At 41.7% G+C, this 27,891-nt stretch overlaps 1 protein-coding gene across 3 annotated transcripts; it reads left to right on the top strand.

The window, feature by feature from the left end:
* The first annotated feature begins 77 nt into the window (after positions 1 to 77).
* On the top strand, positions 78 to 22,141 carry lhpp (phospholysine phosphohistidine inorganic pyrophosphate phosphatase). 3 transcript variants are annotated; one of them, XM_053854167.1, is made up of 8 exons: positions 78 to 208; positions 1,750 to 1,937; positions 2,027 to 2,180; positions 2,634 to 2,697; positions 2,782 to 2,874; positions 2,949 to 3,040; positions 18,499 to 18,596; positions 20,501 to 22,141. In XM_053854167.1, exons 1-7 carry the CDS (start codon positions 78 to 80, stop codon positions 18,593 to 18,595), a joined length of 819 nt encoding a protein of 272 aa, XP_053710142.1. In that variant the 3' UTR covers position 18,596; positions 20,501 to 22,141. The 3 variants fall into 3 exon arrangements, with proteins under 3 accessions (XP_053710142.1, XP_053710141.1, XP_053710140.1); XM_053854166.1 differs by lacking the exon at positions 20,501 to 22,141 and adding an exon at positions 18,671 to 19,770; XM_053854165.1 differs by lacking the exon at positions 20,501 to 22,141 and having other exon boundaries at positions 18,499 to 19,770.
* Positions 22,142 to 27,891: the final 5,750 nt, after the last annotated feature.

The following is a 27,891-nucleotide window of genomic DNA, read 5'->3' as shown; positions in this document are numbered from 1 at the left end:
CATGATAAAATTTTAATTTTGTGTTGTGTTGTGCCGTGTTCTGACAGACGCATGCGTGATGAGGTCATCACTCTGCCATGGCGGACGCTGGATGGCCGAGCTTTGCTCGGAGTTTGAAGGGAGTCGTTTTGGATTTGTGCGGTGTATTGTACGAAAGTGGAGAGGGGGATGGAGTTGCAATACGCGGCTCAGTCGAAGCTCTCGAAAGGTGAGAATGATAGATAAAAAAAAAAAGAAAACACACTGACGTTTCTCCCTTGTCCATAAAATCTAGAGCAAGTTTGCGAAGTCGAAGTATGTGACCCGCTGAACTACCGTTGAAACGTCCTGAAACCTTTGTTTTTATACGTTTCTATGTATCTATTAATCATCACACCGACTCGCTTATACATGTATTAATGAGTTTATATGACCCTATGACTAGCAGTGTATAAAAACGCCCTGCACTTATGTGCACCTTGCATACACGGGATCGGCAAATGAATTTGGCCACATGACTGTTGTGAAGGGCAGACGAGCCAAAAGAAAAAAAGAATCCTTATTAAATTGAGAAAAACGAAAATTAAATACTTTCGTATCAAGCTCAAAGTTAATGAAATTGAACCATAACGTTGTAAAACAAGGTTGTCTTGCTCAAAGAAATGTGCAGAATTGACAGTGGCTTCTCAGTTGTCTCTTCTTCTGTTTTTTTACAGGACATAACATGTTTGAATTGTTGAAGAAGGCAAGATAAAAAAAACAGAATTTTACTAGACATTAAATATAAATTCGATCGTTGTGGTATTTACAAACAAATAGCAAATTGGAGTAGAAAAAATTAATTTAAGACCTAAAAAACAGTTATTAATTAGTAACATGTGCTGCAGTGGTTTACTACAAAACAAATATTTGTCTTTGAGAGTTAAAGTTGGTTTAGAGTTCATCTCACCTCAAGAGGGCCAAATTCAGTCAAAGGACCATGAAGACCCCAGGTCACTATTTTCAGTGCAGTGTATGACCTATAGTGAAGCATCAGTAGTTTTTTTTTGTTTGTTTTTCCAGGAAATATGACCTGTCACCACGTACTTTATGCATTGTTGTTTTGCCACATACTCTCAACAAGAAGGTACTGCGTTTGTTTTTGGATTAAGCTCCATTCTGTGTGGGCGTTACACATTCATAAACATACAGCACGGAGTTTAATACGTCACTCTAAATTGTAGTGCTGCAGCCACTAGTCGACATAGTGCACTATAATTGACCATTCAATCAGTTGCAGACAGCTGAGTGCATTGGTCGACTGGTTCTGATGTCGTCGTCACACAATCTATCGTAAAAGAAGAAAAGCCTGAGGCTCCGGGACCACCACGGTCTGAACTTTGAAAGTATGGGACCTTATAATAAAAGACACATCAAAGGACACTTACCTTTCACACCACTTTTTGAGTAATTAATAGTCAAGTATAAAGTTTCAAAACAGCATTTAACACTATACAAGTCTTAAAAACATCTTTAGTATGTTTTTTTATTTATATTCATTTATTTTCTTGTTGGTGTGTCAAACCGTACATGTTGTACTGTCGCATACTGTCGACTGTCAAAATAATTGTTAGTTGCAGCCCTACTAAATTCTCAGGAAGCGTGATGAGCTTTGACATTCATCATTATCTTCATTTCAGTTTGTACCTGTAACTAGGACTCTCAATATTGAATAGGTTTCTGGCACCTGCTTTCTCTACTCTAATGAATCTTTCTTTTAACACATCAAAGGCTTAGAGCATCCAACCTCAAGTTGCGATTCTGTACAAATGAGACCCAGGCCTCCAGGGGGAAGTTTGTAGCCAAGCTAAAGAGACTTGGTTTTGACATCTCACCGTCGGAAGTGTTTTGTCCGGCACCTGCTGTTGTTGCTCTCCTGAAAGAGAGGAGTCTGCGCCCACACCTGCTGGTGCATGAGGGTAATGCATCTGCACCTAATATTGACTTACATTTCCAATCTTTACTCAACAAAACAATGGTTATTTACATCGTTGTTTTTCCTCCGCAGGACTTATGCCAGAGTTTGCCAGTGTTGACAAGAACGACCCGAACTGTGTTGTCATCGGAGATGCAGCTGAATATTTCACTTACCAGAACTTAAACGATGCATTCAGGGTTCTTATGAGTATGGAGAAGCCTGTATTGTTCTCCCTTGGTCAAGGGTAGGAAGTTTTGCCATTGAATTTATTAGTAATCCATTAGTGAACATTAGTGTTTCACTTTTCCTTCATTAAATTTCCCAAATGACAACGTAAAATGTTATCTACCGATGTACAGTATGTCACTATGTTTGATAGTATCATCTTTTTTCTTTGTCGTCTGTTTTCTCTCCTTGTTCATTTATGCACCTTCTTTTTGTGTTGTGCACTTGTTCTCCTTATATTTGTCTGACTGTTCTTTTGTTAATTTATCTCTTAAGTAAATGTTTAAATGCAGTTGTCATTTGCATTTTGGTTTTACTTCAAATGTGTGCATCCATTTAGTACTAGTGGTTTTTCTAGGTCTATAATTGTTGTTAAATCCAATTTAAAATCACACTGGAGCAACATTTAAACTCGTAAGTTGGTCTGCTAATCCAGTCATGAGAAATGTGACTTTTATTTGATCTTTTTCAGGCGATACTACAAGGAGACTGATGGTCTGAAATTGGATGTTGGGGTTTACATGAAAGCTCTGGAGGTACACATGGATAACTTGCATATGAATATCTAATATAGGTGTCGGTTGAGTTGGCATTTTAATTTTCACTTTAATTCATTCCAGTATGCTTGTGACCTGGAAGCTGAAGTTGTTGGAAAGCCATCCTTGGCATTCTTCCAGAGTGTCCTCAAAGACATGGAGCTTCAACCACATGAGGTTTTGGAACAGTCAGTGAAGCAATGTTTACCAACGCTGATGTTCTGTTTGTTTTTTTAATTGGTCTTTTCCAGGTATTGATGATTGGGGACGATCTGGTGAACGATGTTGGAGGAGCACAAAGGTGTGGAATGAAGGGTGTACAGGTTCGCACTGGAAAATACAGGTGAGTGGAAACACTTACGTGTAACCCGGTGAAATCGGTTTGTGCAATCCAAAAGGCATTTCCAACTGGTTTTTAATAGCTTAATGATCAGATGATACATAAACGACAAGTTATTACAGGAAACTGGGTTTTGTGAGTCGCACTGTCTCCGGGTTTAAGCTTCACCTACTCAATGTAAGACACTAGGGGGCGTCGTAATACCACGTTGGCATACATGAGCAGCTTCTAAATTCCTATCGCTTTCCTCCTCGTGATGGACTCAACTGACCACATTTCTTTCAAGTAAACTAATCATTATTTTTGTAAGATGGTAGCAGACTGATACCAACGAGTGTGAGTCTGAGGCGGTCATTTTTAGACCATAAAATCGGCCCTTTATGTTTTTGAATGAGTTTTGTAAATAGATAAGACGTTTGCAGTATTTTCTGGAAGGTAAAGTGCTTGGAATTCACAGACATGAAATTTAAGTTGTGGATTTTAGGTGATTTTTACTTAACAAATCCACTTTTGACTAATACATGAGACCAGTTGTATGAAGTTTGCCTTCATTAATCTGAAGGTGCTTTCGACCTTACCATGCCATCTTTATAGAGCAGCCTTAACCAACACATCAGTCAAAACCATTTGGAAACCAATCTGTGAGATATGCAAACATCACTCTACCTCTCATGGGCATATGCTCTGGTCATCAAATGCTTGACCTATTCAGTATCTACTTGAGTCAATAACAAATTTCGGCATTCATTGTGCTTCTCGCACAAAGGCTAACTTGTCCCCCTGAGGGCAATCTGTGGTTAAAAGAAGACATCTGGAACTAAAGCTAGAAACTTGTGAGAAGCTGTAAAGACATATTTAATGTGGCCATTCTAAGCAACAATATTTTTGCTGGTTTCACTGTGGTTAAGTAGAAATGTAAATAAATTTATTTCTCTCATAATTTCCTCCAGGGATCCATGAAGTTAATAGGCCTTTATGATTGTGTTCAGGACATCTGTACTGCAGACAAGTATAGATGGATGTATACTGCGTGAAACCAACACAATAGAAATGCTGACAGATACTGTGAACCTTGTGTGTAATTACAGCACGCACATGATTCTAAAGTTGGTTAATGTCCCTGCGTTATTGCCTGTTTCCAGATGTTGTTTCATCATGCAAAGTGGCAGTTGCTGTTTTATTCCAGCACTTGTTTTTGTGAGTAAGCGCTTGAGGGGGAAAAAAAAGGTCTGCAAAGCTGTCATATACAGCACAGCATATGCAGGTTCAGTCTGCTGAAAATGATCATGTTCTGCAATCAAACAAATTCTTTGCTCCCAATAAATTTACTTCCATTTTCTCTTTTTTTACTCTTGTTGTACCTATTTCTTTTATGTTCATTTACCATGATTTAATGTTTAAATGGTGTCCCAATCTTACCTGGTTTTGCATAGTGAAATGGCCTTCTGCATATCAAACACAGTGGTGACAATTTCTGTTTCTTTTATGCTTCTATTATTTAATATTTTATGGTGACATTTTATAACCGCACCTCTAACCTGTAAACATGCAGCCTATGTAAATGAAATAATCCATTTGTATTTTCAGCCATTTAGTTTATGAAAGAACAGTTTGTTTGTCTTGGAGTTACTGTTTTGTTCATATAAATCTTTCCTATGTGGCAATGTTTGCTCGAAAATTATAAATTAATAATGAAATGGTGCAAGTAATCCCAAAAGGAAGCTGCATTGCATGACTTAATCTTCAGGCTGGATTCTTTCTTTAAGTTCTTAAAGTTGTGGATATACATTTTTGAAATGTTCATTTGAAGGGTCATTTAATAATGAGAATGTAAAAAGTACTGAATCACGTCATGTTATCAGAAGGTGGCAGCCAGACACATTGCCTAGGCTCTTTAACACATAGTGTGGCGCTCAGTTTATAGACAACCGTGTGAATAAGTGAAATTGTTTTTCTTTAAAAGGTGCACCAAAGAGCATTACAAAACAACTCAATTAAAGTATGAATGGTGATGTGGTGCCAAAAGAAGTACACAAGACAGTACAGGATGATCCTGACTAGCAAAACACAAAGCTCATTCCTCTTATTTGTCTTCTGAACAGTGCGGTATTAGTTGTCTAACCATCAAAACTGTTGTTTCAATGGTTAAAATAATGTGAATCTTTTTTGTCAACTGTAAAAAAAGGAGAGTGAAGGAAAATTCCAAATAGCATGGACGAAGAGCTATGATATTGCATTTACATTATTGTGTTTCATCGAATATTATACCGCTGAAACCCAAGATGTTCCAAGAATAGTGTTGTAATATGGCTGGACTTGGACCTGGTGTGCAACTCGATGACCAGTCCACAATCTCAATCTGTTTAATTTAGTTTTATGACTGCTTTGTTGAGAGATTTTTTTTCCTTCTAACTATTTCTGCAGTCAACTGTAGACAGCCTGCACTGCTGTGGACTGGCACTCTGGCACTGACCAGAGCATGGCGAGTAATCTTCTTGAGCATCAGTCAGTGCTAATCCAGCCGATAAAACGCAGTCACTCACTGCAAAAGCTGCTCTCTATCTATGTCGGGTTCTCATATATGTTGGAGACGTTTGTGTATCCGTGACTAAACATAACGCACTAATAGCATGCTGTCATTGTTGGATCTCTTCACCATAGATGGAAGCAGAACCTCAAAAGTTTTAAAGTACATAGATGCTATCTGTAAATATGTATGTACATGTATTTACATCAGTTGTAATCCCAGGGTGATCTCCAAAGTTAAGTAAACTGAACTCCACTGAAAACAGGCCACCTGTCAATTGGAAGTGTCGTAATCCAAGCTATTTGGGAAAGGTGGAGGTGAAAGTGTTTATGCCATGATTGGCACCATCTTCAACATGTTTCAGGTTGGCATATCGAGCAATCGATGGATTTTTCCAACACCCTGAGAACGTATGAGAAGTACCAATCTCTACTGATAGCTCATTTTTGGTCTTTGTAATGCATGCCTCTACAGGTGGTGCATTTTCAGTGGAGTTCTGAACATAAAAATATTTGTTTGGGACTAGAACTCAGCTCACCTTCATCTTTTTAAACTATATTTCCAAGTAATGAGTTTAAGCCTCTTGATTGTCCGAATAATAAGGTGTTCCCCACGTAATCTCTCTTTTCCCGGTTATGCCATGTATTCCTCACCAGCGAAACACACTTGGAAATGATGGGAGAAACAGGTATCACTAGCTGCAGTATTGTATTCTACATTGATGACTAAAGTATCATAATTATATTTCCTTCAACCAGTAATGATCAAAGTATTCAGCCTGGTTCCTACATGGATGTTAGCCAATACTGTTGGCAGAATGCAGCTACGCTAAACCAGTTACACACACTACTTGGCTGGATCAATGAAGTTTCTAGGCATCGGTGGAGGGCTATTTGTTTGTTCAACCCAAAGTGACCAAACCTGTTTTATGTTGAAGAGAAATTCCCAGCTTTTATTGGAGTGTGCACTTACATTGTGCTCATGTTATTCAACAGTGTCTGATGGCTCCCAGGCTTCCATGATGAAAGCCTCCTCCCCTCATAGGGCGGTCACATTTGTGGTCTGGGGGCATCATGCATCTTTAACCCATGTATCAATTTGAGCCATTTGACGTTGTTTGAACCGACAAATCAGGGCGAAATGATAACTTGATTAATCTGTTATCCAGGAGAAACGAGTGTGAACCTGAGAGATGTTAGAGGAAGGATGAACTTGTGTAGCCTCTGTCCAGGTCTCATTAGCTCTTAGCCCGTCTATCATGAGTTATTTCAAGCGCAGACCTTTTTGAGTGGGAACTGGAGGACTGTGCTGCATCTGGTTGACTTGGAAACAGCTGTGTTTTCCCTGAGTCGACCCCAGGTTTACGGCTTCTCCCAGAAAGCCCATTTTGGCTAAACAGTGTTAAATCTCCTCGCTCTGCTGTGGTCACAGTTACACAGGAACTCTGCACTGCTTCTTTTCCCCGGAAATGTAATCAGTGGTTGAGCTGGAATGCCAGTCGGTATCTGTGCTGGAGCACCGTTTGTGTTGAACAGGCATAAATGCGGCCTGTCAAGTTAATATCTAGGCAGATATAGTTTATTTTCCCTTCTCTGCAAATAATACAACACCCAAGAAGAACAAATGATCCTATTTGTTTCAGTTGTGTGATGTTGAGTTTGCACCGGAGGGTCTACAGGATGGAAATGTACTGACTGAAACCAGCCTGTGTTTGTTCTTCATTCTGAGTACAGGAGACACCATATAGAATAATGGAGGAGCATTTTCCAGATAGACATGGAATCTGATTTATGGTCTGAAAAGTACAATATTTGAGTACAGAATTATTCCTTTAGTTGTGCCAAAACAAAATACTTCCTCACAACTATGCAAATAATTGTGAGTCTGAAAACAAAACACATTTACCATCATGAACTGTCACAGCTTAATACGTGAACCCCAAGCATTAAAAAATCTTAGGTTTGTTACTTAGTTTGTTTAGAAGTATGATGTGTGTGTACCTGAGTAGAAAACGTTCTCGGTTGCAGGAGAATCATTCAGTGTTTAATGTAGGAAAAACATGTTTTATCTTGAAAAAAGCATGATGGATGAAAGTTTTCTGTTGATTGAAACAGATGTTCAATTTTAAAAGTGATGCTTTTATTTCAGTGCAACTCCTATTAAATTTATATACCTAATAGCATGACCTTCAGCATCGATTCAGCTTCAAACTCTACTCTAGTTTCCATGACCAAGGCACTTAAATAATAATAATAATAAATCCCATGTGCTGTTAAATGTGCTATTTTTTCTGACTTTGTTTAAACTGCTTTGTTGAAACTGCTGCCAGGAGTGTGGAGAGAGACTTTCATGACAGTGGATCAAAACATCACACTTGTGAACCGTTACAAAAAAACCCAGAGAAGATGCTGAAAGATTCCAAAGTTGCTCGAAAATCTGCTCGACAAGTGACCTAATCATTCACTGACATCATATTGGAATGATTCCCACCTTGTAATGACAGGAATAAATCCATAAAGTCATCATTAAATTGCTAGCTCTTTTGCTCAGTTTATCACTCAAATCAAAGTCAATTCAGCAGCAAATGTTCTTTAAAAAGTACAGCGGTTGTAAAATGGAATGTAAATATTGTTCTTACACAAAAAGTATTCATGTTAAGTGTATTATTTTAGCAGTAGGGTAGTAACTCTAAGGTTTTCATGTGAAATGGTCACCCTCTTCATCGAAGGGCCCTCGAGTGTGAAGCACAATGATGAAGAATATTCCCTGCCATATTGTGACGATGAACCTTTTTTTTCTTAAAGCCGTGTTGTACTGCTTTGCAGCTGTCACTTCTGGTTATGGGTGAACTTTGAATATTACAGATTTCTTCCATTGACTGGAAGCCAATGAGCTGCAGGAAACTGGCAGTGTGCGCATATAAAAGCCTGTCACACAGAAGCAACAGGAGCCGTAGCCATCTTGAAATCACTCGCCTGTGTAAACCTTCCCCTGTTCCCCTGTGGGTGACGCTTGACTGCTAATGTGAGTGTTTGGGGAAAGTGTTTTCCAAGGCAGATGAAACCTCCGTTGAGAAAACTACTCCCTGATGGTTGAAGCTATGAAGAACCGCACCCTGGTTCATGACCTTTCTGTCTGTGGCTGTCTCTGTGGGACATGACAGGAAGAGAGCATGCATAGGGGGTAGTTGGTTGAGGGCTGGAGAAGATTACTTTTACCCCTGTTCTTTGCTGTTGTTGGGTTCACCTAGGCAGAATTACAAGTCAACAGCCCTCTTGACAACTGCTGAACATGCAGATTGCTGTGCATAGTTCTGAGGCTATCACAAACACTTTATATAATGAAAACAGGAGCTTTTTCCATGACAAATTTCAGGTTTCTGAATGCAATTTATTTGTGACGCACTGACACAGATCATGGGTGTCAGAATGAGAAATACTGTCTCCCTGCCAAACTTAAACAACAATACGGATTTGTACTGTTGGTGCTACAGTTACAACACCTTAATGGTCCACCACACTTAACTGTTTCAACAGCATCATGCATTAAATAAACACTGGTGTTTAATTTCAACTTACAGTATGTGTGGTGGCTCTGCCGCAGTCTTTCATCTAAGTTTAAAGTTGCATGATTTATGACTCTTGTGTTTCCTCGTGTGTTTGTGTGAACTCACTGGGCAAATCTGTTTTTATTGTAACGTGTGCCTCAGGCACTGGAGCAAAAAAGAGTCAACAACTCTCCACCCAGTAAATACAGGTTAGATGACTGATTAAAAGAGAAGCCGTCAGACAAAAAGAATGCACATTTCTCAGGTACGTGTGTGTCCCCAGGAAGGCGATGTTCTCCACTCTTGACACAAACAGCCTATCAGGTGTTGTAGATGGTCTTCAGAGTGTTGGGTTCATGGGTGGGATTGTGCCCTTTTCAGAGCTCTGACACTCACCCTTGTCAAGGCCGAGCCTGTCTTCTGTGTGGCTACAGCTCAACCTGTATGAGACATACTCAGCCTCAGGCTTGTATCTTAAAGCCGTACTGTATTTCACTATAGCTTAGCTTTCACGTGTTTGGTTTCTGGTATGGCAAGTTCAATTTGACTTGATCATCTGGATGACACCCAAAACGTCTTATTTACTCCAATTTGACCTTGCTGAACTTTTCCAAGAGAGTAGCCGTTGTCCCCACCCAGTCCCACTGTACATTAACTGTGGGAATGAAGTGAAGTCATCCCACCAAGTTTTCTCGATACTTGACATTGAATGTTGTGGGCTGCTTATATATATATATATATATATATATATATATATATATATATATATATATATATATATATATATATATATATATATATATATATATATATCATCTCATAACTCCATACCTCCATTATGTAGGTTTCTGCAATCTTAATCTGTAAATATGTCAGTGTGAGTTCATTTGTTGTTGTTTTTTTCTGTGCACAAAAGGCTGTTTTAATCAATGTAGTAGTTATGACTATGACTAGTTGTGGCTTTCCTGATCAAAGGTGCAGATAGTATCGCTGTGCACATTGGGGCAGCATTGAGCCTACACATTAACTCACTTTCATGCCTTCAATAGAAATAAAATGGAGCTTCATTCTTCATACTCTTTTGATCTTTGGTTAAGTTCTTATCTTTCTCATGCTGAAATGTTCCTTTCCATGATAGAATCCCAATTGTGGACTGCCCTTTAGCCAACTCTTCAATGTTGTGCGCACATTTGTAAAATGGCTCCTTTGTTTCATGTGCTGCACAGTGCTTGTCAGGACATGTTGGGCATTGCTCACTACAGTGGACTGTATTCAGTTCAGTGGGCCTCTTGTGTGTATGAATTATGTAAATACATTTTTGGGATATGGATTTAGGGGCTTGCATGTCACTGACTTCAAAGCAGTGATATACAACAAGTACAGCAAATATATACAGTCATCAGACTGTCAAGGCCTTGAAGTCAATTATTTATTGTTTCGATGTTATTGACTGTTGATAGAGAAACCAGTTGATGTTTTCCAGGACAAACATGTGAGGCTAGTTGGAGAGAGGCCAGATCCATCCAAAATATGCTCATTTCAACATGTCGAAGTGAGGGGAATGAAGCCTTTCCCGAAAAGGTCGCATAATGAACAGCTTATCTGTACCCGCAGACAGTGGAACCACTGGGATCGTCCTCACAGCAAATGTTGTGCCTTTTCATCTTACCCAAGTGTCTCACTTCTGAAATCAAAATTCCTGAGGTATTTAAATGATATATGGCGATGCCGACCGAACAGTTGAGACAAGAATGGCAACAGCAAGAGATTTTCTAAATGAATCAATCTGACAACTGTGGTGACAAATTAGAAACCTAGATGGATAACATTTGCCTTTTAGCATCCCCTATTTTAATATGTAACGTGGGCTTGCTTTTGTTTGGTTAAATGTCTGCTTCGGTGTCACATGCTACTGGATCCTTCCGTAGATTCTATCCAGAAGCTGATGGGATGGGATATCCGTGCAAGTGTTTATCTCATATCTATTCTCTTGATTCTTTTAGTGATCAACTGTTTGACATGTTTTCAACCTGTTCCATAAAATTAAAGCCTGTCGATCCAATGGATATATAGATTCAAGTAGTCTTTCTGGATGGTCTCTGTGTCAAATATTTGCATTGACTGTTCTTCCCCTTAATACAAGCAGTTTGTATACAGTGTCTCCATGGGGATTTCATTGGAATATATATAATATATACTTGTTTTTCTTTCTGATTCCTTTTAGAACCGGAGGTGAAAATAGAAGACTGCTTTTCTACAGTAGTATATTCAGAGGTTTGAGTAAATCCAAGAAGAAAGAGAGGAGAAACATTTATTTAAGTTGCTGTGTCTATTCCTCTACTTTAGCTGACCCATATTTTGTAGTGCAGCTATTTCTGTATACGTTTAATGCTTTTATATGCAAAATGTGAGTTTGATCACAAAGCCCCGTTGTTGCTAAATAGAACATATCTAGAAAATATCGGGTACCTTTAATGTTAAAAGATCCACCGGGGTCACTGCTGCCTCAGGCCTCCCAGCTACTGCAAATCTGGCTGCATCTTATAAGTCGCCAGAGACATTAATAATTAACCACAGCTTTGTCTCACTGTGAAACTGGCCCCCCGTCATGAAACAAAAGGGGATACTGGGTTCTGTGGCCAGAACCCCTTAATAGTACTTTTGTTATGATAGAGAATGAAAGATAAATGAGGAAGTAGTGGTGCCTCCAAAGGCCACAGATGTCTGGCTCACACATTTCCCTGCTTCTTAAATTCACAGAACTCTTTGCTCATTCTAAGGGGATTCACTCTCACAATGACCAACACACAGACTGCTTAGCTGGGGAACTTGGGCTTTTGCCAGGCTTCCTCAGCGTTTTTCAACTCTTTCTTTGACTGTCTGCGAGTTTTCATGTGTGTTGGAGCAACAAGGTGAATCGCAAAATGTTCAGAAAGACTACAGCAGCTGCGAAAATGTGAATTTTTCTTTGGTTATACGACATACTCATTTTCACACTTGTGAATTATACATCTTTTATGAAATGATCTGATGCTTCAAATATGTTTTTGTTTGTATAAACATGAATTGGTAGTGAAAGTACTTATAGTACCCCTTGAAGAGCAAAGCTTCCTAGTATTTTAATAGCTCTATATTGGACTCTATGAATTGTATTTGCCATGTTGAGCTTGTTTTGTGAGGCTGTAGTATTGCTCAAATGGCGGCGAGAAATTGCCACGGTTGTTTCTGTGCTGAGGCTTAGCAAACACATATCAGCATTCCAAATCTCAGTTTAGTTTGACTTTTTTCCCCATTAAGTCTTAACATCAATCAGCCGTGCAGTTTTATGTGATGTTGTGCTTGTTCTGATGCCAACCGGTGGCAACACCACATTCTCTCCCCACGCCCTTGTGCAGAATAAAATCAAACGCAATACTGAAACTAACCACACCTGACCGCCCTGGTTTGACTCATAGAATTGTGTTATACTTCATTGGTTTTTCCTGCCACGCAAGGACGTTTTACTTTAACTTTCTACCATTGCCTGAACCGCCCCAACTGTGCTTTAGTGTAGAACTTTCATCCTATAGTGTAGCTCAATGGTTCTCACAGATTGGTTGTTGTCAAGACTTAAAACCAGGAGACACCAGTTTTCACAATAATTGCCGATGGTTTGTCATGATAGAAAATATAAAATTAAACATAACAAGATGGTCATTATATACTGTATATATATGTTTTTACAGGCCCATTGCAATGTCCTTGGTCTCTGTTGGTGACCCCTGCTTTAAACCAACAGACTTTATCGTTAGAATTTGCGTGACGTCTGCATTGCAAATGGTTCTGCCTCTTTGGTAAACAGCAGTAGGCTACAGGATGGAAAGAATTGTTAGGTGACTCCTCAAACGGCCAGAAGGGAATACCCCTGTTTAGATTACTGGAAATTGCAGTTGATGTCTGCAGAAAAATGAAACTGCAGCTGTTTGATGATTAAGACTGAACCTTTGCACTGTGAAAGGCTTGCGATTCAAGTGCAGATGTACCACATCAGTTTTAGCATCTGCCTCCTCTGTTGCCACAACACAAGCCTTGATATGTTCTTGCTTCTCATAAGCATCTACAGTATTATAAGCATGTCTCGTGCATCTTGTTGTGTGGGCGTCAGGTAAGGAAATAAGTGTTGCCGTGTTGTCATAGATTCTGGTACCCCATCAATTTCCTCTGTGAGAATTTCCAAAATAACCGTCCCTGTGATCTCGTCCTCTCCCTTGAGGCTTGAACTCCTGTAACATCAGAAAGCAGTTTATTGTGTAACCCTGCCTTATCGTACCTTCCTCCTGCAGCAAGTGAGGAAAGCTTTGTCTGGCGTCGGTATCTCATGTCACCCACAAGGCTTGGCGGAACATGAAGGCCAACGTTATCGTCAGGATTCTGCTTTTATACTGAGTGCTGAAGTGTGAGAAAAAGGTTTGGCAATTGAGAGTTTTATGAGCGTGGACTGGGCTGGAAGTTGTCGCTCTGCTGGCTGTTTTGCATTAGTTGTAGTCAGATGCGATTCACCCACTGCCAAGTGAATTTGTCAACTGTGGTGCAGGAGACTCTTTTCAGTAAAGTCAGATGAAGTAAGGTTTTCACTTAGACTTGCCATGCTTGCTCCAGAACTGGCGTGCACTATCTCTCGAGGTGCCCAGTCTGCTGCCCCAAACACGTTGCCCAAGGTTGTTTCGTGAACCTAGCCTCTTCAACTGGCTCCCAGGGAAGGTGTGAGGAGAAGAGCTGGTTCTTATTGATTCGGTTGTTCATTTCAGGTGCTCATTTTGCTGTTTTTGTGTCAAGTTGTGCAGTTCTCTCACTCTCATGTACTGCAGTGGCATCTCAAAGTTGGCAAAACCTTGTTCCCGTCTAATCAGGGGATGACTAGGAGTGGAGCATTTGACTCTGACTGATGTGTGTATGAAGTTGAACAGAACTTTGGTTTGGAGCAAACTGGAGCAACTCCAATCTGGAGCAGCCTACTGCGGCCAGTGTGTGATTCTGTATGTGAATAGTTGATATAATGTGAAGCACTTTGGTTGGGTGATAAGCATGGAAAGTGCTATATAAGTAAGTGCATTTAAAATATATTCGTAAAAATGCTTTCTCTACTACAATGTCGTAGAATGTGTGTCCGGTCCCAGCTTGTTATCTTCGTCCTGTGGAGGTCTTATCTGAGCTATCTGAGGTCAGTCAAGTGAACGTCATGCTCGATAAAGTCAGGGAGGTCAAGGGAAAACTGTGAATGGAAATCTGTCATTTGCAGCAGCTCTTGTGTGTATGAGTGCATGCCCTCCTGTGTGTGTGTGTGTGTTGATGTCAGTGTGTTAAGTATTAACTGAATTGTGAGAAACTGTCAAAGAACTCGTGCGCCTGCCCCAAACAATGAATCACTCAGCAGCAAAACTTATTTGCACTCTTATCCCGCTGTATGTCAAACACTGAGCTGACTTTCACACGCTGCATGTATGAGTCATTGGTATCCACTTTCCTTTCACATCGCGGCATATGGAAATCCACCTGGACGTTTTATTGGGCCAAGTATCATGCTATATATCTATTCGCCTGACATGTCCTTTGATACACTGATCTTTTATTGCTTGAGTAGTTTCCCTAGCAGACTGTTATATTTACTGACACCTCACAGCTGTTCTGGTAGCTGATCGAGTCACTTCACATTTAAATAAAATATTTGTAATATCAAAGTTTTAACATGTTTAAGTTTGCAAAATGCCTGCCTGCATTCCTCAACACTCCAAAGAACTGCAAACATGGGGTATGAAATATGTTTCAACAACAATGTATTTGCGGCAGTTTAAAGTCAACTGAATTCAGCGGAGATCAGGATGAACCTGAGACGATCCAGACCGCAGCGACACCTCCACAAGTACACACAGCTGCTGACTCACTGTCTCTGGTTGGATACTTAAATAAGCATAAGTTGGGACCGTTACTTTGCTGACATCACAGTCTATTAAACACAAAATCGCTCTTTATTAATGATTGGTGAAGTCAAGATAACCACTGCTTCATCCTCAGGAAATATCACTCTGAGTTATTGCCAAAGTGAGGTAATCAAACACTGTCAGGAATTTTACCGTGGTTTATCATTATACTGGAAACTGTTTCCAGCCATATAGTGTACAATGAACAATGTGTACCTCCATCTCCATTGAAGTCTTTTTCAACTCTCACCCGTACAACTTCAAGACAAATGGACCACTGACCATGTTCACCACGCAGCCTTCCTGCCAGCTTAAGATGGTCTGCGTCACATGTTCCTCAGTAATTCGGGATGTCAAGAAAAGAGGTGATGAAGATGCTGCAAAGGCCATAGAGCTGGTGTCCCACTTTAAATGTGCATTCTGTCTGGTTTCTGCTTCAAACCATTGCCTCAGAGCTGTACAGAGGAAGACCAGGTGCTGGTCTGGTCTACATTGGTGTCACACCTACAATGGCTGCCCGCATGTCCCTTCAAATATCCGATGTCATTACTCACTGGCACGAAGAGGCAAATCTTGCTTCCTTCATGCTCTATGTCTTTATTGATTGGTCAGGAGTCCAAATCTTCATAAATGAACAACTCTTGAAAGAACCTTTTGCAAACATCCTTATTGACTTCCTGCAGGATGTTCCGGACTCTCCTGTTAAGTTTAAGTGCCGATTAATGTTGGACCTATATTGTGAAAGCATCGTCACTTGCCTCGTCCAGATTCCTTTGTAGTGTCAGTCAGACCCCAAACGTGTCACCTTTAGTCGAAGGTGCACCGACCTCAAGGACGCGCATGGTGCAGCGCATTACATCACCAGTAACACTAGCTGTATTGTGCTGAATTTTGCATGGTCACATTGACCTGCTTTCTCCTTCATTATTCATGGCTCTGTTAGGAGAGTAGCAAAATGAATACACACACGTGGATATTGGAAGGATGGAGGTCACCAGAGATTTTAAAGGAAGTTGGAGGGACGGTTTGTTTTGCATGGACGGTTGAAACATTAGAGCAGTGTGGCTAACTTGCTTGTGTTTTCTCGTCGGTACGTGCGTGTGTGTGAACTCGATCAGACGGCAAGCATAAGGTTGAGGCAGTTATCCAGTGCAGGAGACATAACACCCAGACCATTAGCCAAGAAGCTCACATAACGCCAGCACTGACGGCTGACAGACATGCATAAACACATGGCACCGCTGCCCCACGTTCATCGCAGCCTCGGAATTCAACACCTCCATTCAGCCCCCACACCATCCTTTTTTTTTTTTTTTTTTTTTTTTTTTTTCTCTGCAGCTTGCAAATATTTGCTATGGACCTTTGCATGCTCGCCGAGGGCAGGATTAATGGTGGTGTGTGCCATGGACAAAGCCTTCCCATCTGGAGGTCTAAGGGGAGCCGCAGGAACAGAGGCGGCACACAGAGTTCGGTCATGGCGTTTTGGGCAGGGGGGAGGAAATCTATAGGCCCCGCTTCATAATACGGCTAAGTTCTGGGCTGTCCAGCAGATAAATGAAGGGGGCGGTTCCTTCTTTTGAAGTGATGGGAAGGAAAAGGGTCCTGCATGCTGGATTGGGCCGGCAGCCGACCCAAAATGGATCACATTTCCCCTACCAGCTGATTAAACAGCCATATCTACATCCATCACTGGGCCTGCAGCCAAACAATGGCTATAGCCAGGGGGCCCATCAGTGAGTGTTCCCACCATTTACGAAACAAGATCCAAATAAGATTATAAGAGGGTCTGATACGTTCGCCTTTTGGAACCTTGTTTTCACTTAATGTCCATTAGAGGTCATGCACTTTGGCTGTATATACACACACACACACGCGCTGGAAGTGTGTGACAGTATTCACTGTAGGGCTGCAACTCACCATTATTTTCATTCTATTTTGAATTTCTGTTAAACTTAAAGCTGCTTAAGTCATCTCACTGTGATGCTCAGACACCATACATTATTACAAGTATATCAAAATAGTGCCACATCATCCAGGAACATGTGTTAACCCTGTGGAGCATGAAGCGTAAACAGTTGACAGAGAGCTCCAGTTTCTTTAAAACGGAGGTCTTTATTGGTCCTTGAGAAGAATTTAAAATCATCAATATTCATATATGTATCTCATATAAAATATCCACAAGGTGTTATTTGAATAGTAATCTAAAATGATTCATTCAATTCTGGTTATTAGGAGGAGGAGAGAGACTGAGGACACGTCACGACATCCACTACTTACAACAAGTTAGCTCCGTGCTAACCGACATGCTAGCTGTTAGCTCGAGGGTGTGTGGCGTCACAAACACGGAACACTCTTCCATCATTCTACCATGGTGTCAAAGGGGTTTGCTCATCCTTAAGACGTGTGATCTTCGCAAACAAAACCAAGCCTCACTTCAGAACACTACGACCCGTCGCCGCTCAAACTCCTCCGTGACTGTGACTGAGGCGGACAGTCGGAGGTGGTGATGGCGGAGCCTGGGGCGCGCAGCGACGGTGGACAGTTGGAGTCTGACCTCAGTCAGGAACCAATTATTATTAACATATCTTAATGAGTCCAGAGAATGTGATCATTTCTCGCAGCTTCTCAATAACAACCAGTTCACGATGCTCATCCTGCGGCCCGTGTGTGTTTACACCAACTGCAACATGATGCATCGATGCACCGATTCAACAACAAAATTTTGTTGTCGACGTTATCAATGACATGAACTCACTGTTGCAGCCCTGTACTGTTACTCATGTAGAGTGAATCCACGGTGTCTTAACACTCTTGCATGCCAATAAGAAGTCCTTCGCTGGAGCTTGGGTGCATTGCTAAGTGTTTTGTCAAGTTGTTTTCACAATTTCACTGCTTTAAACTGTACACAGATCCACCATATGTCTGGTGATCTATTTTCTTCACAGTGCTGAAATGTATAGCTTTGATTCAGCTCTTCAGCTTCTGGTTAAATGCTACATTGTGTTGCCTTGCTCATCTACAGCAAGGTTCTGGAACACACAGTATGACAGCTGCCGTGGGTGGTGTTCTCCCCTTTGGGGAGGTTTAGCAAACAGCTGTCTATAGTGAAGAACAGTGAAGTGTTGCAGTGAATTAATCCGTTCATCTCGAGAGCGCTCAGTGAGAGTCCTGAGAAGAATCAGTGGCTGGCAATGCCGTGGGACAGTAAGACTTTTTTGAAAAGAAAAATGCCCAATCTCTGAAACAATAGTAAAAATGTGTCTTTCATTTGACGCCAAAACATAAAAAGGACGATGATTGGTGGAAAAATATTTTCGGAGATACACATTTTGAAATGGTTCAAATAGAAGACAAATGGAGTTGATGTTGCTGCTTCACCCGTTTGTCTGTGTCTCGGCACAGAAGTAAACATTTATTTGCTCTGCCTTAGGTCCAGTGATCAGTGGCACCCGACGGTGACGGCTGACGGCACAGTGGACGACCTGCGCGAGGCTGTGGAGATGATCCTGGAGCAGAGGACGGACTGAGGTCTTCATTTGTCTTCACATTGTTTACCATGAAAAAGAGTCTAACCATGAGGTACACTTTGATTGTGGCAGCAGAAGTCGTCGTTCTCTGCAAACCTGAAGAACACTGGAATTAACCTATGTGATAGCGGTGCCGTACTGAAATGTGATCATGTCATGTAGTACAAGTACAATAAATATAAGTGTTATTTATGAACGCATTTGAAATGAGTATTTCCTGAAATACCTAGAAAGTTCAGGAGAATATTAGGAATAGTATTTGAACATTAGTACAAAACTTTTCAACAAAACTCTGATAACATTTGGACACTTTTTTTCATATTATTTGAAGAAGAAAATACGTGAAATAAAGTGCATACTTGCTGAACTATTATCATGTTTGATTCAATACTGTCTTCCTGCTTAGTTGTCGATGTATTTGGATATTTCAGGATAAAATCAGAACAAGTGTACTAACATTGTTGGTGTTAGTGCTTGTTTACTAAACCTGCAACATACAATAGCTACTGTACGTTACGTAGCATTGAAGGTAGGTGGTGAAGTGGAAGTGTTTTTCCGTTCTGAATATCACTTTTTAAGAGAAAAGTAAATGTTGTGTTTTGTTCATCTGCCTGAGAACATGGGCGACTTTGAAATTTGTGTAAAACTGAAAAAAAAGCGGGAAAAAATGATTTATTTAACTTGACCTCTATCTTTCTCATGAAACTAATTTGTCTCTGTCTCCATTTTGTGTAATAATTTAAATTTTAATATGAAACCTGATGAAAACTACTGTAGATGTCCTCAAAGACAACAGCAAACATCTCACATTATGGTTTCATAATGGACACAGATGAGCCACCAGGTTACATTCAGACCCCCATCCAGATCATCTGGACATAGGGACATATACATTGACGGTATCTGACTAGTACGTGTATGACTTGATGCCAAAGTTATAATCCTTTATGGTCAATAGTGAGATATGAAAAGTCAATATTGTCAGATAACAAAGTTAATATTAAGGAATATACACCTGAGCCACCTTCAGTGATACAGTTTAACACCTTTGGCTTGAGTTATCAAAATGATGGAAAATTTTTGTTTTAAAAACGTGTAAATTGCAATTGAATCACAGAAATTGTCATGTGACTATTGTGACAAAAGGTAATGTTGTTCATCCGACAACGTGTTAAGTTGGTAGGTACAATTGTTTCAGCTTTTCTAACATCTAAACAACTTGCACACTAGTGGTGTGAGTTAGTTTGATGCTCAGTGTGAGCCAACACAGTTCCTAAATACTGAGAGTAGTTTTATTGTTTGCTGTGAGACTTGCTAAACACTATCCAGCCTTTCAACAAACAAGATGGACAGGATCGCAACTCTTACAGTTCCAACATTTAAATACAAGACATGGTAAGGATGACCTTTAAACTCCAACTGGAAGAAGAGATGTTCATGGACACTTGGAGAAAATGGACAACTTTTGAAACTTCAGATGAGACAGGAGTCAATTGGAAATACATCAGACTGAAGGACTCTGCATACAACCATAATTAACTTTTTGTAATTTTTTTTTCTTCTTGTCTTGTCTATTATTATTTTATATTGTGTGTTTTTTTATGTACAGGAAAGTATACTGTCTTTGAATTGTCAATTGTCACTTATATTTTGAAAACTTAATTAAAAATTCAGTATAAAAAATATACATATATTTAAGATGAAAATAAATAACTAAGAGTTCCAACATTTGAGGGCAAGTGGAATGCGCCATTCAGTCTTCTATTTGTATATTACTTATATCTACATGACCTTCAGAGTGACTGTCATCCTCCAAGGTCCACAACACTTTAAATATTTGTTCATGCACTAAGCAGAAGAAATTGTGATTTTTATTCATTTATTTCGGTCTTCCTTCTTTTGTAGAAGTGTATGTGCGTCCGTTTTCCTCGGACCAGCCTCGGCTCTGGAGGAGCAGGCCAGCGCAGAGTTTGGACCTTCAGCTCACTTCCCCTCTGTAAACAAACATGGGCACGGCCGACACCGTCAGAAACAATCTTCATCTGTCTGTATTGATGTCACAGTGCAGCCCGTTGTGTCACGTCATTAACTGCTCGTTCACATTCAATTGAGCCCCTGCAAGTAGATTAAAAAAAAATTGGTTATCGGGCTTCAGAGTGCCAGCTGGATCGTTGAGGCCTCAGCAAGTGGGGCGTGAAACATTCTGTGTCGCTGCCCCGGAGGTTTGGTTGCGCCAAATCGACTCAGTCAGAACAAAAGGGTCTTCACCAGGGTCTTTTCTGGTTCACTTCACCATGAGCTGACACAAGCGTCATGTTACTGCACAGTTAAAGGTGATGAAACGCTGTGACGGCTCGCGGCCTGGAAGGAAATGGCATTGTAAGCACATGGAGGTGATCAGATCCGCTGTTTTCACTAACTTGACTTCACGTGTGACATTTCAACAAGTCATCACATGCAGCATGTCCATTTATTATTCTAAATAAAGCAACTGATGGGGTATTTTTAATACAATTTGTTTCATGGCACTGTGTGGTTATCAAGTTTTCAGTCCATTATTGTAAATGGGTTAAAAACCGCTTAAGAACTGGAACCTTTTCTATGAGGTACTTTGCAGTAAACTGATCATTTTCTTCACTGTTTGCACAATAAGCACAATGTGAGGCCTTCATGCAATGATTGTGAATCTGACTGGCTGGAACACAATTCACGGCTGTTGTGCTTTGCTCATTTCTCATTTCATCTACTTTTTATTGGAATGATGAGAATAATATTCAGAAATGAACGAGCATCCAAGATTTATGTGGAGAATGAATTGAAAAGCAAAAGTCTCTTTTTTGACTTGAATACATTTAATGTGTGTATGTGTGTGTCCATGTGCAAGAGCTTGTTTATACTGCCTCGTGGGGACCAAATCGTGATAAAACACTATCTTCGTGGGGACCTTTTGCCGGTCCCCACGGGTCCAAACCTCAATTTGAGGATGAAGACTTCAAAATAACTGGGTCAGTACAACTGGGTTTAAGTTTGGTTAAGAGTCATGGTTAAGGTGAGCCATGTGTTTTGGAGGGTTAAGTTTAAGGTTAACCTTGTGGGGTCCGGCAAAAGAGCCCCACAAGGTTAAGCCTCTATTGGAGGGCTTCAGAACCACATGACAATTGTGTGTAAGTTTGGTACAGAGTCCTAGTCAATGCTAGCCATGTGTTTTGGATGGTTAAGTTAAGGGTGAGAGGCCGAGGAACGCACAATGCCAATGAGCGGTCCTCACATATATTGCGAAACAAATGTGTGTACTTGTTGATCCTGCCTTGTGGGGACCAATTCTTGACAAAACACTATCCTTGTGCCTTCATGGGGACTATTTGACTGGACCCCACAAGGTTAAGCCTGAATTTGAAGATTTAGAAATAACTGGGTCAACATTATTGGCCTTGTGTTTAGGGTCAGTCATTTGTTTTGGATGGTTGGGTTTAGGGGGAAAGTCTGGGGGAAGCATCATGGCAATGTGGCAAAACTCACATCGTCCCCACAAGGCTAGAAATACAAACGTGTGTGTGTGTCTATTTGTGTTTTTGCCTTTTCCCCCCCCAAAAAAGTATATAAAATATAAAAATAAATCACTCACTGAAGAGGAGATGGGAAATTGGGAGCAAATAAAAGAGTCAGACCTCATGCTTGCATGCTTCTTGCTCCGTTCCTCTCAGGTCTATAGACCTTATGTGCTTGTGCGGCTTCCCAGCTGGACACGACATCACTGCCACTCTGACATTGCATGGATGGGCTACAGCAGTGAGGCTGTGAATGCTTTCAAGGAAGTCAGAATCCCCGAGGAAACGTCATAATAAAAGCGTGTTCACATCAGGAGCAACAAGTGTCTGTTGGTTTTACTGTTGGTGTTCTTCAGCATGCTGGACAGATGAACTAACGTAGTTTTCCCCTCGACTCCTTGTGACCGTCTGTAAAGCAGATTACCTTCCATGATTGGAGATGACCTTGTTTCTGCAGACATGTCTGTGCATGTTCCCCAGTCAGAGCTCACTGTTGTGCGTGGTGAATGCCATCAATGCGCGTGACTCATGAGGGACAGTGGTTGCGACACCTAATCATCTTGAAGAAATATGAGGTTGTTCTACTCCACGTGCTCCAGTGATCCATGAGTCACAACACAAAGACAGTGACCTGAAGTGGCGTCTCTCAACTGTGAGGCAGTTCCTGAGGAACTCAGTCTCTTTTCTTGGGAGGTTCGAACTTGATGAACCTTGCTGTCTTTGTTATCTCCAGTATGTTGAAGCTCCTTCTTGTAGCTGCTGATAAGAGCCGGGGTATTTAAGGTCAGCTGCCACGTCGGCACGTCCACCAACCAGAGTTCAATGTGCGATGCAATGCGATGCTCTAATCTCTCTCCATTGTCAGCTATAAATGTCTCCTCGGATTTTCATCACTAGACACTTGAGTCCGTTCTGCGTCACCAAGTGACGTCATGTCAGTGCTACCTCCTCATCACCCGGCTCTCGCGTCTTCTCAGGATTTTTGCTGAAAGCTCCTATTCATGTGCGAGTCAGTGACTCAACCTGAGAAAACACCGCTATTTTTAGAAGCCTGGGGTCCCACCAAACATTCATGTTAGCTTTTAGGGTTATATTTGGATTACACTCATTTTACACCGCACACACCTGCGTTCACCTCAACCAGTGCCAGCTGTGCTCCCCTCTCTGCTGGTTTGGCTCAGGAAGCCAAGTGTCAGCTAAAAGTGCAACACCTGCCGCTCTGGATGAAGTTACCCCTGGAAACGTGCTTTTGTTTTGACAGCAGCCACTCCCAACATTTCACTGCTCTGAGTGCGCCAACCCGGTCCCAAGGCAATTCCCTCATGTGGTCACGAATATTTAATCTACTGAATTGTGCACGGGGTCACTAAAAACGCCTTTTTTGTGTTCCGAGGAACACGATAAGAAAATGAACGAGGTTCCAATTGCGGCTCATTCACAGATTTATTTGAGCTTCTCCGACCCCTGTTACGACGTTACAGCCACATGAGTCACTCATTTCACCAGTTTGACTTGGTTCTTAGTGACACTCCCGTTCCTGAGTGCTCTCTGTCCTGTTTCCCGACAAATTCAAATCGAGTGCAGACTTGTAATATCTGTGTGCATTTTATTGGTTTAAATTCATCTGAGTCTCTTTAGTGAATGCGCCAATTTTTTGTGGAAATAAATACTTATTTGCCATGCATGCATGCGCACACACGTACGTACGGTCAGCTCATTTTTAAACAGGCATTGTCATTGGCTACTGTGCTTCAAGGACCTCAGGGATAGACAGACAGGCGGACCTGCTTCTGTACAGGTGTACATTCATGAATTACACACACATCTTATCAGAGACATTCCATCTAACAGCACTGAAAAAAATTAAAAAATGTGAAATGTGACTGGTGTAACAGGGATCGGAGAAGCTCAAATAAGTTGCAGCAGTACGACGTTATAGCGTATGAATGAGCCGCAATTGGAGCCCCATTCATTTTTTTCGTGGTCCGCAGCACGTAAAAAAGGTGTTTTTCGTAACCCAATGCACGATTCAATAGTTTAAATATTCGTGACCACAGGAACCAATTGCCTTGAGACCGGGTTTGAGTGGGCAGCAGCACCGATGGTTGAGCCCGTTCTGACTTATCGCGGTTCATAAAGAAACCAGCTGATGGTCCTAACGAAAAGATCAATGCATGGTTGAGCATTTGCTTTCTAAGACTTGATTTTCTCTTCACAAGTGCCACCTTGTCTAGTCTAATCTAATCTCATGCTTCTGGCGCAGGTTAGCGTCAGCATGCTAGCCGCTGAATTCAGCACGTTTAAATTTGAACGTTCTAAACCTGGCCCAGATCCAAAGCTCCATTGCAGTGATGCCCAACCCGTCGATCGGGATCCCCCGATAGATCAAGGACATGTTGTGAGTCGATCTCGCGAAGTGTCCCAGTCTACTGTATGTGTGCTGGTGGTGGAGGTGAATGTGTTGTGGTCCTCTCTCTCATTCCACTGAAATGGTGAAGATGTTTTATCGTGAATTCCTCTCCAGAGTCCTCACAAGTCTGACTCAAGATACCTCAAGATAAGATACAAGTTCAAGTTTGCCAATGCATGCTGTCATCACGCACACACACGCTCACGCTTTCAATGTGAACAAGCTGGTTAAATGTGCAACTTGAATTGTTCTTCACGCTGATGCTCCTCTAACTTGACCAGGCAGCGTCACCTGCATGGCAGAATGATGGAGTTGTCCTCATTCGACCGGCGACGCCTGAGACTAAAGCTAAGGGCGCTAACAGCTAACATGACATTTTGCCTCAAATCTTTTTTTACACTAATAGGGCTTCAAAGTTTACCTCATTGTTTAGTTGGTGGCTTAAAACCAAAACCAATAGTTGCAATAGACTAGTATTTATCTAATATTTATTTATTTTTGGACATATAGTTTTGTTTTTGGAAACCTCAGACCGAAATTTCGTTGCTATAATATAGTGATATGTTTTTGTGCAATGACAATAAAGAAAGTCTAAGTCTACTGTTAAAAAGTCTCTGTCAGTGGTGTTACTTTGCCTTCGATCCCATCATCCTTTGTAGGTTACAGAAATGAGCTTTAGAGACGTCAGTTCTAATTATGATGCATCAGCAAAAAGAATCCAAGAATGGAAAAGTGAATTACTCCGAAATAGATGAACATTATTTTTTAACACTATGATAAGGTGTGGTTTCATCTTGCTAACACGGTTGATGTAGCTCATGGGAGAGCACCAGCTGTAATGGTCGGTCAGGAAATTCCCCAAAACTAAGACAAAATGAAGCAGGTGGGGTAAATGAAAAGAAAAATGCTAAAATTCAGTTCAAATAATCGAAAGGTAGAGTGATAATGAATTAGAGACAGTTTGATAACTATAGATTATTGTTCCATTTTAATGCAAATCCTGCACTTGCGTTGATCTGTAGGTTTTTGTCAAACAACATGCCCATTACTTCCTGAGATAAAAAAAACAAAATGAAAAGTGACCCATCTCACTTAGCTAAAGTTTGCAGCTATTGCTAAACGTTACAGTTATTTGTGTGTGACTAGCAGTTGCGTGTGGTGAATCCATGATGGGAAGGCGTTTGGCGTGGACTCGTGGATCTCGAATGACACGAAACGTTAAAAGTGGATTCCCAGTTAAAAAAGGCGGAGCACGCCTGCTCTATCAGATTGTCGTTTCCACGGAACACCCTTCCCCCACTTGAGAACAAGCTCGTCCTTGAGGCACAAATGTGACGGTTGATGTACTTGGACGTATTAAAATCTTAAATAAATGCTGACTAAGCACTGTTGAGTTCCCTGTTAAAACCATTGAAGGAAAACTGTCATGTGAGAAGTGTTTTGTTGCTCATGCGGCCAAATACATATTCAGTGTTTTGTCCTAAATGAACTCATCCCTGACTCTACTGACCCAAACTCACTTTTTACATCATAGAGAGGGCTGTTTGTTCAACAGGGAGCCGTCTGTGCTCCGCTGGCGTGGCCACAGTCGGCGGTGACCTCCACTGTACTGCCCACTCACGCTGAATCTCGGTGGCTCTTCACACACACACAGCGCTCTTTGTTGTCCAGAGCAGCGTGCGCACAGTCCAGGGCAGGAGGTTAATCGTACGTCACTGTACAGTGTAAACCGACTGTCCTGCGGTGCTTAAACTTTAACCCACGACCTCCACTTGGACCTGTGTGACAGAGTCATCGAGACACTCCTCAAGACCCAGCAAGTCTACGGAACTCAGACTTAGTCCAGGTATAGTGGAGGGAGGAAGTTTGGCAAACCCTCCACAGGCTGGTGTTGAGAGAGGACGGTGGATCAGTCTGGTTCAGCGGCGAACAGATGAGAAATCGGCCTTTGAGCGTCAGTTGGCTGTAAGACCTTCATCCTGGGTTTATTGGTGATACTGGCATGCTGTAAAGGTGATTTGGTCAGAGGGCAGTCGGTCAAGGTTTTCAATATCACTTTCATTTTTAGGTCTGTCAAGTGCCCTCTTACGCAATACTCGTGACTTGGTAGAGTTTTAAATACCACGGCTTGCCACACACCACAGCTCAACTGGGACTGACTATTCTGCCAGTGCTGGTGGGGGCTGTGCTCCGGCCTGCAGCTACAACGCCCCTCCTGCACTCGCTATCTTCTCCCCAAACTCCTTTCACGTCTGTAGCTTCCCTGATGAAAGAGTTGGCCAGAGCTCTGTTCACCCTTCTCAACCCAAAATGGAAGCTCCATGACACTGTCCATGTGAGCTCACTGTGCGAGAGTCTCGTGCCACCATTGAGATATGTACTGTCCCTGAAGAGGGTTTATTGAATCTGACAGTTCTGCACACCGCGGCATCTGAGCCTGTGGTGTAGGGTGTCAACCGATCTGCGCATTACTGAGTCGACTTCCTGAGTTGCACGTTTAACTTCATTGAGCCTTTGCAAACTTTCGAGGGCTGCAGTGCATCAACTATAGAATTGACACTGGAGCTGGGGTCGAGGGAAGGGGAGGGGGGGCAGACGAACCAGAAGCAGCAGCAGCAGCAGCCCTGACACATGGCCCACATTCACAGCCGCCTCGAACGTCACTGTGCTCCTCTGAGGAAAAAGCCCCTTTTGTTTCCCACCACGAGGAGGGAGGGAGGTGAGGTGGGGTGAACCGCCGCCCGGCTCCACCACTCCGCCCGCCATCAACAATATCAACCAAAAAAAAAAAAAAAAACAGAAAGGGATCGGACTTCCCACCCCTGCCCAGCGTCCTCCCTGCTAAGTCGCCGCTTCAGCACACAAACACACTGAGACCTCTGCAGCTTGTGCGATTGTCTTTTTGCGGACACTTAATTGGGTCAGCCGACAATGTTGCGTTTAAGTTTTCCTGAACAATGGAGGCGCTGTTCATGCTGCTGGTTAGAGCGGCTGTAGGTTCTGTTATCAACCCGGACTGCAGAAAAGTTGCGTTCTGGGCCGTCAACTTCCGCTGAGGGCCAAAGCCAGCGGCGGGCCGAGCTCCAGGCTTTTAATCTGGGAATTGCCAGATGAAAAATATATATTTGTATATAATATCATTATCACACTGCACAACATGCAGCATAGCAAAACATTACTTATGGATTCATAACTGATCCATTGTGGTCGCCTCCGTCTTAATATCCAGCTCGCTCACACACTTTTCCAGGTTAGCTTCCCCTCCATGTGTACTTCATTGCCCCGCCCACCTCCTGCTCTGCAATGCCGCACAGGAATCGAACCTGCAACCCTTTTGT

This window comes from Synchiropus splendidus, chromosome 1 (assembly GCF_027744825.2).
Source record: "Synchiropus splendidus isolate RoL2022-P1 chromosome 1, RoL_Sspl_1.0, whole genome shotgun sequence".
NCBI classification, from domain to species: Eukaryota; Metazoa; Chordata; class Actinopteri; order Syngnathiformes; family Callionymidae; genus Synchiropus; species Synchiropus splendidus.
Note: the sequence above shows the minus strand (reverse complement) of the source record. Positions and strands in the feature narration are given on the sequence as shown.